At 32.7% G+C, this 14174-nt stretch overlaps 1 protein-coding gene across 1 annotated transcript; it reads left to right on the top strand.

The window, feature by feature from the left end:
• Positions 1-176: 176 nt before the first annotated feature.
• Or-13 (olfactory receptor 13) lies at positions 177-3394 on the top strand. Its single transcript, XM_013320301.1, has 6 exons — positions 177-257; positions 1184-1941; positions 2269-2368; positions 2925-3026; positions 3102-3257; positions 3329-3394. The coding sequence occupies exons 1-6, from the start codon at positions 177-179 to the stop codon at positions 3392-3394; spliced, it is 1263 nt and encodes a 420-aa protein (XP_013175755.1).
• The last annotated feature ends 10780 nt before the right edge of the window (positions 3395-14174 follow it).

Genomic DNA, 14174 nt, shown 5'->3' with positions numbered 1-14174 from the left:
TTATGATATCCATAATTTTCATTATTCAGAAATTAGATTCTGAATAAAAATACTTTTTCAATATTTTTAAAGAAACATAAAAAATTAAATTGATGCAAATTTAATTTGGGTTTCTAACCCCGAAACGATTCTTATTATTAATCCCTATCATTATCCCTTTAAAATTGGAATAACATATGTATACATTTAGCAATTTCATATGGGCAATTCGACTGTGGAAAGAAAAGAAGCAAAGAAAGGTGATAGGTTTGTATAAGGTAGGTAGGTTACACATAGTTATACATAGATTAAAAAAAATGACATTAAGGATTTTCCATATCTTATAATATTACTTTACACTAAATTATTCAAATATCGTGTGCTTTAATTTGATTTATGGGAGATGTGTTCAAACTTCGCCTTCGCAATTTTCATAAACTTAAGAACTCGGCTGTTTCCACAGTCGTTGTATTAAATAATATTTTAACGTTTTTAGTATGTTCTAAATTACTGTTAAAATTAACGTTCGTATCTTATTTTGTGTTAATTACAATCTGAATCAAATAAACTGAATTATACTAAAATAATAGCACAGACTATAAAGGAAAAACACTATAAGACTGTTCCTTTGCATATTCCTTTACCACCAAATTCTTAAAGAGTCTAAAATATTAATAATAAAAAAAATATTATATTTGAAATTATTCTGAGAACTTAGAATATTGACACTAGCCTTTAGTTATTCCGCTAAGTTTTACGTACTCAGTTAGGATTGCATATAATAATTAAAAAGTAAAGTAGAACACTTTTGCAGACGGTGACATAGAAGCAAACGTAGACGAAGACGTAGCGTAAACGTAGCGTAGAACTGGGTGAAATATTTTTTCTGTACGTACAAGTAATAACAAACTTCCTTTATTGTTAGTTTTTTACATCCTAGTAGTTAGTAGTTCATATGAAAGTTTTACATTTGAAAAGATAAATTGCAGTTAATTTAACCCTTGTAGAATTCTGTCGTACTTGTTCTTTATATTATGTTCCTTTAATTAGATATAAACGCTTTGCTGCTGTTAATAACAAGTCAAAGCAATTTCTTTGTGGTTTGAATCTATATAAAGCATGATTTTGTCGCGGTGTAAAAACTGAACAGTATATTTTTTCTTCTAAGTAAAACAAATTGTTTCTATAAATGAAGATTTTAAAGCAAATCGATTGTTTTAATATCAATATGATATTCTGGAAAGTTTTAGGGATATATCCTTATCGTAAAATAAAATTTATTTACAATTTGTATTGTAAAATATTTTTATTATTATTTATTATTTTTTACGATGTATTACTGACTGTAAACTTTTATTTCTTGCCGTCCCAATTGGATGCTTTTATTGAAGAGATGATATTTTATTTTACCGAAATTTCAGTTACATCGAAAGTGTTAACATTTCTGATTTTACGCAAGAATATCAGGAAAATTCTAGAAGTGTTAGAAAGTTCGATTTTTGAACCGGTCAGTGATAACGGAATTAAAATATTGAATGATGCAAAGAAGTTTAATATTGTTTATTGGAAGATTGTCGCAGTTGTATCTTTTACATCTAACCTTTCGCATATTATATCTTTTTTTATTACCCACGTGGTTTTGGAAAAATCAGCAGAATTTCCCATATGCAGTTATAATTTCCTACCAATGGAAATTAAAGAAAGATTTATTTACCCACTATATTTATATCAAAGTATCGGAATTCATTTTCATATGCTTGCCAATCTTAATATTGATACGTTTTTCTTGGGATTAATGATATTGGTGATTGCTCAGTTGGATATTTTAAAAGATAAACTTTCTTGTCTAACTGATACATCCAAAAATATAAGTGGCGAAAGAAATTTTGATAGAGAACAATATGAAAAGAATGTTATTATAAATTTTAATCAAGCTATCGTACATCACGATGAACTATGCAAGTAAGTACATTGATTATTTGTCTGTGACATCTATTTTCATAAAATTAAAAAAAAAATAGTAAGTAGCCTCAGTTATGTATCTTTCAGACTATGTTATACGTTTGTGCCGAATTTCAACAAAACCTGATACGCCGTTTTGGAGATACGTAGTAACAAACATCCATCCAAACTTTTACATTTATAATATTTGAATGAACCATATTTGAGTATTGCATAGACGATCATTCAATTTGTGTAATACAAAAAACGATCTGGACTATTAATATTTAACAAAGACGCTATATCATTTTTAGATGTAAAGTTTCAAGTGGTTCTGATTTCTTTTAGATTTTGTAGTCTCATCCAAGATACCTTCAACATCACGCTACTATTACAATTCGGTATGGCTTCGTCTATTATATGCGTGTGTTTGTTTAGATTTACTTTGGTAAGTAAAACTGAATTATAGAACAACTAGCTTTCGCCCACGACTCACACCGCGAGGAATAAAAACATAACTTAAACAGTAGTTATTCCAGACTATGTTCAACATCTTTGCTAATGCTTTGAGATCCGTAGAGCCGTAATGGAGGTCCCTTCAAGCAAACGTCGATTTAAACATTCTTATTTATAATATTAGTAATTTTTTTCATAAATAAATAATTGGTTCCATCCACACCACCTGGATGGCTGGCATTTCACAACGGTGCGATTCTCGCGCAACTTCTTGCCTCGCACAGCTGCGTTGTGGAACGGTCTGTCCTCGGCGGTATTTCCAAACCAATACGACATGGGGAGCATACCATTTCCTTCAAGACCAGCAACGCATCTGCAGTTCCTCTGGTGTTGCAAAAGTCCATGGGTGTCGTTGATCACCTCGGTGTTCCCGCCGTTCGTTTGCCCCCTTCTCTTATAAACAAAAAATTGAGAGTTAGGAATGTCTCTAATTCACACTGTTCATATATACTATATTTGTTGCCTTATGAAATACTCAAATGTTTCAGCCCGCTGCAAAGGAATATTATATTTTTCTTGCAACTTACATGTTTATTATGGTAATACAAATAATGGTGCCATGTTGGTTTGGAACCAGAATAATGGAAAAAGTAAGATATTTATTGCAGTACTGGCGTTAAAGAACAATGAACTCGTTTTTATTTTATTTTTTAATTATCTAACAGAGCTGTCTACTAAGTCGAGCTGTTTACAGTTGTAACTGGACATCTAGATCGCGCAGATTCAAAAGCAGTCTCCGGTTATTCGTAGAAAGGACAAACAGACCAATATCAATCACGGGTGGAAAGATGTTTACACTGTCTTTAGTTACTTTTTCATCGGTATGTTAAATGTATCTCTAATCGTTTTGACTGACGAAACATTTATAAACAGGTAGAGATTTTTTTTACAGATAATGAATTCTGCATATTCATTTTTCACATTATTAAGAAATGTGCAAGCGAGAGAAAATCAATAATAAAATGCAACAGAACATGTAACATTAAAATGTAAATTTTGTTAATTAATATTTCAAAGACGTCGTTGATTATTCCAGATTCGTTTGAAGTATTTTAATGATTACCTTAAGGACATATAATCCTAAAAATAAAAGGCACATCATAATTTCAGGAGTCGAGGCTCCAATCAAAATGTTTTTTAATGTGTGTCACAATAAAGCTTTTATTTATTAATAATATCACATTTTTGGAGAAGGCTTTAGATTTAGTCAGCCACGTTTTAAGCGGCAATATTTCTTGACTGGCATTCTCTGCACTTGCCTTCTTTTTAATTAAGTGAAACGAAGTGTTCTTTTGTCGCGGCGACCTACGCCCGCTAATTGCATACTACTCGTTTTGTCTTCGGCGGAAAACTAATCATTTGTAATATACTACGACCTATAAATATTTTAAATGTTCCCTTCCCATCTTTTTCTTGTAAGGGAATGATAGTAAGTGTATTTGGCGGCGGGAAGGGCGCATAGGATATCAGCAGCAGCAGTGGCTTCGCTATTACGAATTCAGGTGGTCACCTTATAATATAATAAAAAATAATAAAGGTAATTATTAAAAGTTTTATTTATTCCAACTCCCTCTTCTTTCTTAGCATGTCAACCCTTTTAATGCTCTTGGATATTTTCCTGAATTGGTCTGTTGTTGTGACATATGACATGACTCGTGTTTGCTCCAATTTTTAACCTCTATCATTTCAGTTATAATCTACAAGAAAATAAAACTAAAATAATTTTCGTTTTTACCTCCAGTCTTTTCATTAACTGTTCTTTGTCATGAAATATGTATACGAGGTAATTAAAAAGTTCATTTCTATTGTTTACGTAAGACCTATATTTTAGCTAAAATAGGGCAAAATGTTGCATTATGAATATTTTCATTTGAGAATATAAAAAAGCCTTACCTATTAAATACTTAAAAAGGCCTTAAAATAAACTTATATAAAAACGGCTGAACACTCACGTATATTCGTCCGGTGGCGGCACTGACTAGTTTCGAGCCCATCGGGGGCCCTTCTTTAAGGTGAGTGGTACACTGAGCTCAGTGAGGGATTGGCCGCGTCCGCGAAATAATACCAGTCCCACTCACCCTGAAGAAGAGCCCCCGATGAACTCGAAACAAGTCGGTGCCGCCACCGGACGATTATACGTGAGTGTTTAGCTGTATTTATATATAAGTTTATTATAATGGCTCACGAAGATCTTAAAACATTTTTTTAAGCTTTATCTTATATCTTTAAATGACCAATTCTTGTATATATCTATATATATAATTGGAATCTCGGAATCGGCTCCAACGATTTTTATAAAATTTTGTATACAGAGGGTTTCGGGGGCGATAAATCGATCTAGCTAGGAATCATTTTTAGAAAATGTAATTTTATTCGTGTTTTAACGATAATCAACTTAAACATAAACTAAACTTTTTCTATCAGTAAGATCGAAAAATATTATTCATATTTCAACATTTATTAGTAATTCGTACTTAAATATAATTTCCAAAAACACAATTACAAAAAAAAAATACCGGTCATCCAGGTACTAGCTCATTAAAAGGTAACATATATTATTAGTTTTTGATAAAAATAAATTACGTATTTGTCATATTATTTCGTGTCAAACTTAAATAATGTTCAACTCATAATTATAGAAACTATATTATTCAAGAACAGTGAAGTTCATTATTATCAAACTTTGTTCTTTAACTGAGATTTATTACTACATACTAAAAGCGTTACTGCGTTAATGTTTAAAATAAAAATTAAAAAGTTTTTAGTTGACTTAGCAGGATAAAGAATATTTTTAAAAATGCTCTAAAGTAAACTTTTGTTTTGTGTCCCATTTTAATTAAAATGTACCTGACTGTATGCTCTTTATTACAAAAAAATATGACTTTCTGACCGTGGGTTTCTGACACTAAAATCTTTGTATAAAACCTATCGTTATCCCTATAATCTTTGACAAAACAGAGATAACCCACTGTAAATTAATTAGTTCTAACTTACACTTATTGTATTATATTCAGATGTTTGGGTAACGAAGGACATGTGCAATTACAATGAGTGGATAGCGGAGACCCAAAGGATTATATTTCAATCGCTTTATTCCCCGCTGTCATGGTTAATGCATACCAAACAGTATCTATCTAAAATAACACACATTGTATTAAACGGTAGGAATTAAATTCCGTCAATGTATACTATAACAAAAGTAATTGTAATAAAGAATGATTGCAGAATAATGGTAAAAAGGAACGTAGAGATGTAAAAACAAACGCCTGTGCAAATTATAAATGCACCTCAGTCATATTTGACAGTTAACTTACTGATGTAGAGATTAATAAAGCTATCATAGACAATAGAGTACAATAGACAATGTTGTTTTATTTGAAAAAAAAATAACACGTAATAACACGTGGTTTATGAATATAATTGCAAAAAACCTTGTTACAAACGTGTCTCGTATCTTTGGTCGTTTGCACAAACTGCATACGATATTAATGCACTAACGCGTACGCGAGTCAAGGAAGGCTTACTATAATGAGCTGCCTTTGTAGGGAGCTAAAATATTTTCCCTTTTGTAAAAAAAAACAATGCATTATGTGTTGCCGCTCACGGAAAATACTTTCTGGGTGTAAATAATACAGCTTTATGAAAATACACGGATGACGCTTTTGTGTTTGCTTTTTACATTTTTATGTGACAACCTGTTATTGTGGTAATATGAAAAACTGCTTCGTTTGTGTTTTACTGCACTCTTATTTTGTATGTTCTCTTTTGGATAAACAGAATACACTCTCATGAGTGTACACAATTAAATAAATAACTTGCTATGGACGTGTATAATACCAAAATTTTGCTTTTGTAAAAACTATTGTAACAAAAGCCATAAAAACAATGCTCCTTTACTACAAAAAATGACAACGATATTATATATTTACATTGCAAATTATTAATTATAGTCAACCCTCGTGAATAGCTAATTTTTGACCTGGGGCTGTAAAAGTTACCCCTTTCAGAATGCATTGCTAGGTAATGTCATGAAAATTAATAATGGTGGAAGAGCCCTAAGGATATAAGTACAAAACAGTCGCTTTGGGGTGCGCACCATGACTGCGTTAAAATTAAATGATCTAGTTTGTAGTACCCTTTTGTGGAACATTTGTTACGAAATGTTCACTGTACTTAATTAAGAAAGTATAAATTAGCTGATATACTATAGGTATATGAAAGATTTCAAATTAATTTCTTTTTTAATTCCTTATATTTACTGTAAATAGAAATAGTGGCTTACAGCCACACCAAGAACCGTTTATTGATAATATAGCAATTCCTTGACGAGATTTACTTTAATTAATTAATGCATAACTTAACCTTAAAAAAATTTAAAATCGGACCCGAGGCTTTTTAAAACAAACATTTTTAAGATAAACTAAATAAATGTCAATTTAACATAAATCACTGTTTAATTAGAATGTACTCGATAGCATATAAAAATGATTAATAAATAAAAATATGGCTCGTGAGATTCGAACTCATTTTTCAATAATTTGGAATTTCCTTTCTTACGTCCAATGTTTCGTGTCAATGTAATATTATGCACACCAAAGAAAACGAATCGAATGACACTTGTCAAAATCAGTTTAGTTATTTAGACTCTAGGTCGTCCCAGAGGAATAAATTATTTACAAAAACCCACGTACATACAAACGCGCGAGAAACTATACCCTAATATCAGTCGGTGTTCAATAGATGTTATGTAGTACTTTAATATTTATAGGTCCTTACTAATTACAGTTTAACTTGAATTGTTTGGATAGACGATTCTTAAATTCTTTAGATAGAGGGCGCCTTCGGGACCTCGTTACGTTTTCATTGTTCCCTCCTCATTTCTTACCCTCCATTGTTTCTTTACTCCATTCTCGGTTAATCACAGATCTTAAGTTGTAAATTTTAAATATAAATTTTGATCTCTGTGACTTGATAAAGTATTAATAATAGAAACGTTAGAATTAGGCCACAAAGTTATTTTTTGAAGTCGATAATTATTTCAAATGTAACCCAGTTAAATACCAATGTTTGAGGTTATAAAAATATATGTTTTTTAACAGGTAGCTTTTAAATAGCTAAACGTATCTGGACGAAATTTAGAGATTACAGTATGTACATAGACTAAAATTTATCCCGTAAAAATGTAAGTTGTAAAAGTTGTTGTGTTGTTTTAGTTACTTAACTCTTGTACAGTCAGTTTTATTTTTCATTCTCTGCAGACGAAGCAACGGGTATCAGCTAGTATTATAGTTTGTAATTAACAATGGCAAATTAGATAGCGTTGCTGATGTAAACGTCTGTAGGAAACGACGCCGGTTGCCTCCGGCCCGGCGCGGCGCTAATGTGAACCTCACTTAGCACTACCCCGCTCTAACACAACACAACTGTAATCGCACTCAAAAATTCGTTACTAGTGTATCGCGTTTAATGTTTTATAGTAGTATAATAGTCAAATGATTGTTACCTATAGACGTCTAAAGAGAAAATAACTTTTTAATACACCTGTTTATTATAACTGCCAGCCAAGTTGACTTGTATATTACGACTAGCTGTCGCCCGCGGCTCCGTCTATGTGGAATTAAAATAAAACTTGATTAGTAGCCTATATGTTTTTCCAGATTATGCTTTACGTTTGTGTCAAATTGCAATGAGATCCATGCAGCCGTTCTGGAGATACCTTCCTAACAAACGTCCATCTAAACATTCGCATTTATAATATTACTAAGATATATTTTTATAAGCTTTTATTAACAAATTTTTATTTAATTATAAGAGTAACTACCTCATGCGTTGTCTCAACTCGATGTATACTATAAATGTATTTGAAAACGAATTTCCAAATCTTATATTACATTTCAAAAGCACGTTTTAGTAATATTAAAACAGAAGTTGATATAACCCCCTCTTCGTGCTTATTAATTTCCCTGAGGGTGTTCATTATGACAAAGAACGTTCTTGCAATTTTGAAAGCGATGCTTCGCTGCCGGAGCATTTGAATAACAAGAGTTGTGAGAGAAACAATTATGAACTTCCGCCGACTGAATTCTTACTAAATGTTGACTTACGGCCATATTGCTTCTAAAGTTTGTCCAGATTTAAAACAAAAGAAAGGAGGTATACAACAGTTCATCTAAACAAATGAATATATAGTAATACCCCGAATATTAATTTACATTTCATTTTAATTGACGAAAAATAAGTTAGTAAAAGAATGGCAAATCCATTAAAGTTTGTTATAAAAATAACACTGAATTAATTTTTAACTCATTTAAGGTTACGCACGGAAATACTTTACTAGTGTTTTTAAGCGTTTTGGTATTAAAATAACTACAGTAGAAATAGAAGTTATAGTATTATAATCAATTTAAAATTTTTGTGTAATAAAAGCTTTGCTTATACTAGCTGTCGCCCGCAACTCCATCCACGCGGAATTAAAAAAAAACTATTGATGGTAGCGTAATGTTACATAGCCTAAAGCCTTGCTCTATAAATGGACTATCCAACAAAAAAATAATTTTTCAAATCGGACCAGTAGTTCCTTTAGAGATTAGCGCGTTTAAACAAACAAACTCTACCGCTTTATAATTTTAGTATAGATTATATTGTTATGTTTTGGAACATTCGGGAATGGAAATGTTAATATAAAAGACGATAAAAATGGTGAGGAAACAAATAATGTGGGTAAATAATGGCCGGTCATGAACTATACTAATGGATCCTACTAAATATTTCCAAGGCAAAATAAATTACTAGGCATAAATGTATAGCTTTTATTGTGTCTGTTATTATAGAAAAACGTTTCGATAAAATCGATTCCAATGGGGGAAAAAAATCTTTTTTTTTATACCATATGGTGGCAAACGAGCCAGCGGCCACCTGAAATCGCTGAAATAGCGAAGTGATCGTTGCCCACAGACATACGCAATTGCATATGCGTTGCCTACCTTAATCGACGGAGGAGAGGATGCACAGAAAGAAAACATTTCCATGCATCCCCTCATCCGGAAAGTCCACCTTCATTTCCCATCCTTTCCTTATAAGAAAAAGGGTGGGAAGGGAAAGAGGACTAAATTAGGCCTCCGGGAGGCACACTCATCAGACGAAACGCGGAATTGCTTCCACTTCACGCCTGTCTTCTGTGAGTTCGTGGTATTTTACCGGGCGAGGCGGGCCAATTCGTGCGAAGATGTTAAAGCGGACTCTACCACTGTTAAATAAGCGTGTCATAATATAATCTTCTAATAAGCGTGTAAAAATGAAAGAGACAGACAGAGTAAGTAAAAAATGTATATCCCTTTTTGATTAATTAATATTTAGCATCAATAGCTTAATTGTTAAGGGTACGGAATTCCGATCAAGAGCTCGGGAGTTTGAATCCCGCAATTTGATTATAGTCGTAAACCATATTCTAGAACAAGCATAGAGCTTTGTTCGAATTGTATAAGAAATATTAGCAAATTAACAAAAATCTGCTAATGTTTTCACTCAAAAAAAGCGTTGTAAATATTTGTTTCTGTATTTAACACAATAATTAACGATTACACAATTTATCGTTCCAAATTAAGTTTCTTTTATTCCAGCGCCGTTCCTTAAGTATGTGTAATGTTACTGAGCTGTTCGACCTTAAAAGTAATTTATTTGTCGCCCGGTGATATATTTAGTGGTGTCCATTACCTCGGTTCACGACCGAACATTATTCACGGCCATTCTACTTTTTGCCCAAAAGGTTATATTGTCCGCTACATCAGGTTTTTCTTTTCTATGCTATTTCATATAAGTTTTAAATACTGTTGCATGTATTATCGTGTGTTTCCTTTGCCAAAACATCTACTTAGAAACATATTATAAAAAGGCATTACTCAAACGATAATTAATAATCGAGAAAATGTGAAGTAGTTAAACTGTTGCAACTACTTATTTAATAGTAACAGTAAAAGCCTTTTCCTTTCTACCTTTTTATGAGGAAATGATGAGAAGGAGAAGTGAAATCGACGGAACGCACAGAAGGGGAAATATCTTATTTCTGGGCGCACCCTCCCCATCGTTTAAAGGTAAACATCGCATTTCGACGAATTCAGTTGGCTGATGACTCGTTTGCCACCTTATGATTTAAAAAAATGTAACCAAAACAAAGCAGGTGTAAAAATGTAATAAAAGGTTGAAATTTTTATTGTAATTTCACTTATTTCTTAATTTTTAAGCTTTATATTTATTTTAGTATCGTAGCCTAGATCAATTTCTAGTTGTAAAGTTTCAGTCGGTTTTAGGGACTTTAATTATCCGGCGCATTGTATCTATTCTAATTTTGCCAGCCAGTGGCTTCAACGTGGGATTTGCAGTTTGCACATCTATAGCACAACTTTTGTTAACCACAGGTATTTTGAGTTTATTGTGCTTAAGTGGCTTTTTATTTATGTTGGTATATAAACAGACATTTAGTCCTAACAATATGTAAATCATAAAAGTCATAACAAATTTAACCTAATCAAGATATGCCACTAAAAAGTTATTTTATATATAATCCTTATCAGCCCACTATACGTCCCTACTGAGGGGCCTAAAGTCTACTTTAAGTCAGGGGTGACAAGGCCCTAGTCAATCACACTACCCCAGTGTATATGCAGGTTGCAACATTATGTTTCCCTTAGTTATAAGAACGTCGGATAAATGTACAAATGTAATTTGAAAATCGAAAAACATATTGGTACATAGTGGGATTGGAACCCAGGACCTGCAGAGTGCAAGTCAAGTGCTTAACCCTTGAGCCACTGACGCTCTACGACTCTATGAATTTGCTAGTAACATGGTATATTACGTAAGAAATACATCGACAAAATTACAAAATAAATTTGCATTTAGATACTAAGAGTTCCGAAGAATCATTTTAAATAGAAGATTACTTGAAAATTACGCTCATTTCAATTTACATTTTCATTCCACTAATTACGGAATTTCCCTTTTCATTCGAAATACTTGCTGTTATTCCTTCGTCGGAATTAAGTTCTTGGATTATGCTACAAAGTTGCTTAACGATTAAGTTAAAACCTATTTATTTATCATCTACATTGTCTTTGATAATTATATTTGTATCGCTTTACGTACAGTTTTGATGTTTAATACTGTATTAAAATTATGACTTAAATTTTATATAGTTGTCGCCCACGACTCCGTCCGCGTGGAATTAAAAATAAAATGTAATTAGTCGCCTATGTGCTCTTCCGGACTACGTTCTATATTTATGCCAATAGCTGTGCCCGCGACTTCTTCCGCGTGAAATACTGTCTTTGAGCTGTGCGCGGTATTAGGAAATTGCAACATTAATATGTTTTTCTGAAATTAAAGTATTTTATAGGATCACTTTGTTGTCCGTCCGTCTGTCTGTCAAGACCCTTTTTTTTAAATAAACGTAGCCTAAATTACTCCTTATACATCTGCCAAATTTCAGCGAGATAGATCTCTTAGAGCAGCCGGATTCCGGATTACTACTAACAATCATCCATGTAAACTTTGGCACTTATATATTTAGTAAAATGTGCTGAGGGCATAGCGCGTTATCTACTAAAGCTCATCATGTATTAATGCGTTGATGCATCTGCGAATCCTGAATGGGCTAGAATAATGAGGTATTGTCTGTAAACTTAAAAATGCAAAGTAAAACAAGAAGAACATATGACTTTTTTATAAAAATATCATGTAAGTAAACTAGATTCCTTCATAATTGTTGTACAACATTTACTTTATAATTGCTCATGCCACGAGCTATAGGTCTCGTATATTCCGACTGTCAACTATTAGATCCCCTTATAAATAGTGACTTCTGCCTAGATATATTCAAGTGTGCGATAGACAGAGCAAAGTAAAAGTTTTTGTTTCAAAGAAAAAAAGATAATTTATAACTCATTGCTTTTATACTAGACGGAGTCCGTTATTGGAATACGCGTCCGGAGATAACTCACCGCTAAAGTTTTTTCCATCAATTTTCATATTGGATTTCATACCCATTTTTTGTGTGATTTTTTTTATTAAAACTATAGAGAAGTAGTTAAATAGTTTTTTAATCTTATGAAACTCGATTACTTAATATTTTTCACCAACTTTTTGCTGATTTTATTTCTACTACAACAGGTTTTATTTTCATGGTTACTCAAAACTAGGTTAGGATCTTTATTAATTTAAAATTAACAAAATTTTATAGTTAGATAAAAAACACATTTATTCGCATTTCATAAAGTAAAATCATTATAAAACTTTAGTAACATTGTTGGCAAACTTCGTCTCGTGAGCGTACTGCCGTTTGTGTGTACATACGTGCATCTAATGTGTCCCTTCGCCGTGAAACTTTAAAGGTACACACACAAAGGTAATAGTCGCGCTCATTAGCGCTGCCCTGAAGAGCTCTTACTGCATTCAAAGATAGCGAGTAAGTAATAATATATGTGTACTGTGTACGCGAGTTACGCCTTAGACTTGTCCCTCATCACTTCATTAATAAAGCTTTCTTTGAGTGTTCTTTGTTTATGCCTACCTTTTCTTGACGTACATTGACGGACAAAATGTTCTGTCTGCCACATTCCCTTACAAAATATAGTGGCTAAGCTTTAACAGTAATAGATCCATAACATTTTTTGTATGCACGAATCGGCCGGGTCGATCGGTAAATACCACGACCACCCGGGAGATAGGTGTAAAGTGGTAGTGAATTCGCGTTTTGTCAGAAGAGTGTGCGCACTGGAGTCCCGAATTTAAACCATGTTCCCATCCTACCCTTTTCTTTAAAGATACGTTGGGAAGGGGAAATATCATCTTTCTGCGCATCGCCTCCTCCTCCGTTAACTAAAAGTAGGCAACGTATTTGCAATTGCAGATGTGTACCCGCAGCCACTTGCTCGATTATCGCGTTATATTATATATAAATATTAAAAAAAAATCGTAGACCCACGGTGTAGCAGTTTATCTAGTAGCTCGCAATTTAATTCGTTATTTTATTAACTAACATTACTCGGTTATCTTTAATAGTGGAAAGATGACTTACTTCTGTCTAATTTTGCTTATTCTGATACTAAGTTCTTACTTGTAAGCACTTACATTCGACTTTGTAAACGCACAAAATACTTTTGTATTATCTTCTGTTCTATTTTAATTAAACAACGAAACCAACTGTTAATCATTAACATTCACAACATAGCACTCGGAATGGAAGGGTCAAATATTTAAGGTAAATTAAAGCGCAAAATTTTCAAGTTGTAACGCATTGAGAGAATTTCATTTTCGTTTAATTCTTGCGGCAGAATAACTGTCGCGCCGGCCGGCGAGCGCGGCCTTCTCTTAAACGCTGAAGGGGAAAAAGCTCAGACTTTAAATATTTTGTACCATTGATGAATAAAATAGTTCATATATTTTTTATTATGTTGCTTTTAATATTGTTTTTGTTACCTGAAGAGGCTGAACGGAATTTTCAAAGAATGTGAGAATTGGCTTTGCGCAGATTTTACGGTAGTGGGAACTTATTGATGTGATCGTCGTAAATATATAATATGTAATGATTTACTAATCGCCACATGCTACGTTACGACTATTGCTATGGGCTACCAGGGGCGTACGTTAAAAAAAAAAAACAAAAACTTAATTTTTCCGCAGTAAAGATTTCGCCAACGTTCACGGTTTTATATTCTCACAAATTGCAACCGAGAGGAATAATA

Source organism: Papilio xuthus, unplaced genomic scaffold, assembly GCF_000836235.2.
Source record: "Papilio xuthus unplaced genomic scaffold, Pxut_1.1 DF825946.1, whole genome shotgun sequence".
Lineage (NCBI taxonomy): Eukaryota > Metazoa > Arthropoda > Insecta > Lepidoptera > Papilionidae > Papilio > Papilio xuthus.
The sequence above is the reverse complement of the archived record's forward strand: the minus strand, read 5'-3'. Positions and strand labels throughout refer to the sequence as shown.

Coding starts and splice junctions, on each gene's coding strand:
- Or-13 (XM_013320301.1), top strand. CDS start 177: ATGTATACATTTAGCAATTTCATATGGGCAATTCGACTGTGGAAAGAA. Junction 258..1,183: donor AGGTGATAGGTTTGTATAAG/GTAGGTAGGTTA, acceptor AAGATTTTAAAG/CAAATCGATTGTTTTAATAT. Junction 2,369..2,924: donor GTTTGTTTAGATTTACTTTG/GTAAGTAAAACT, acceptor CAAATGTTTCAG/CCCGCTGCAAAGGAATATTA.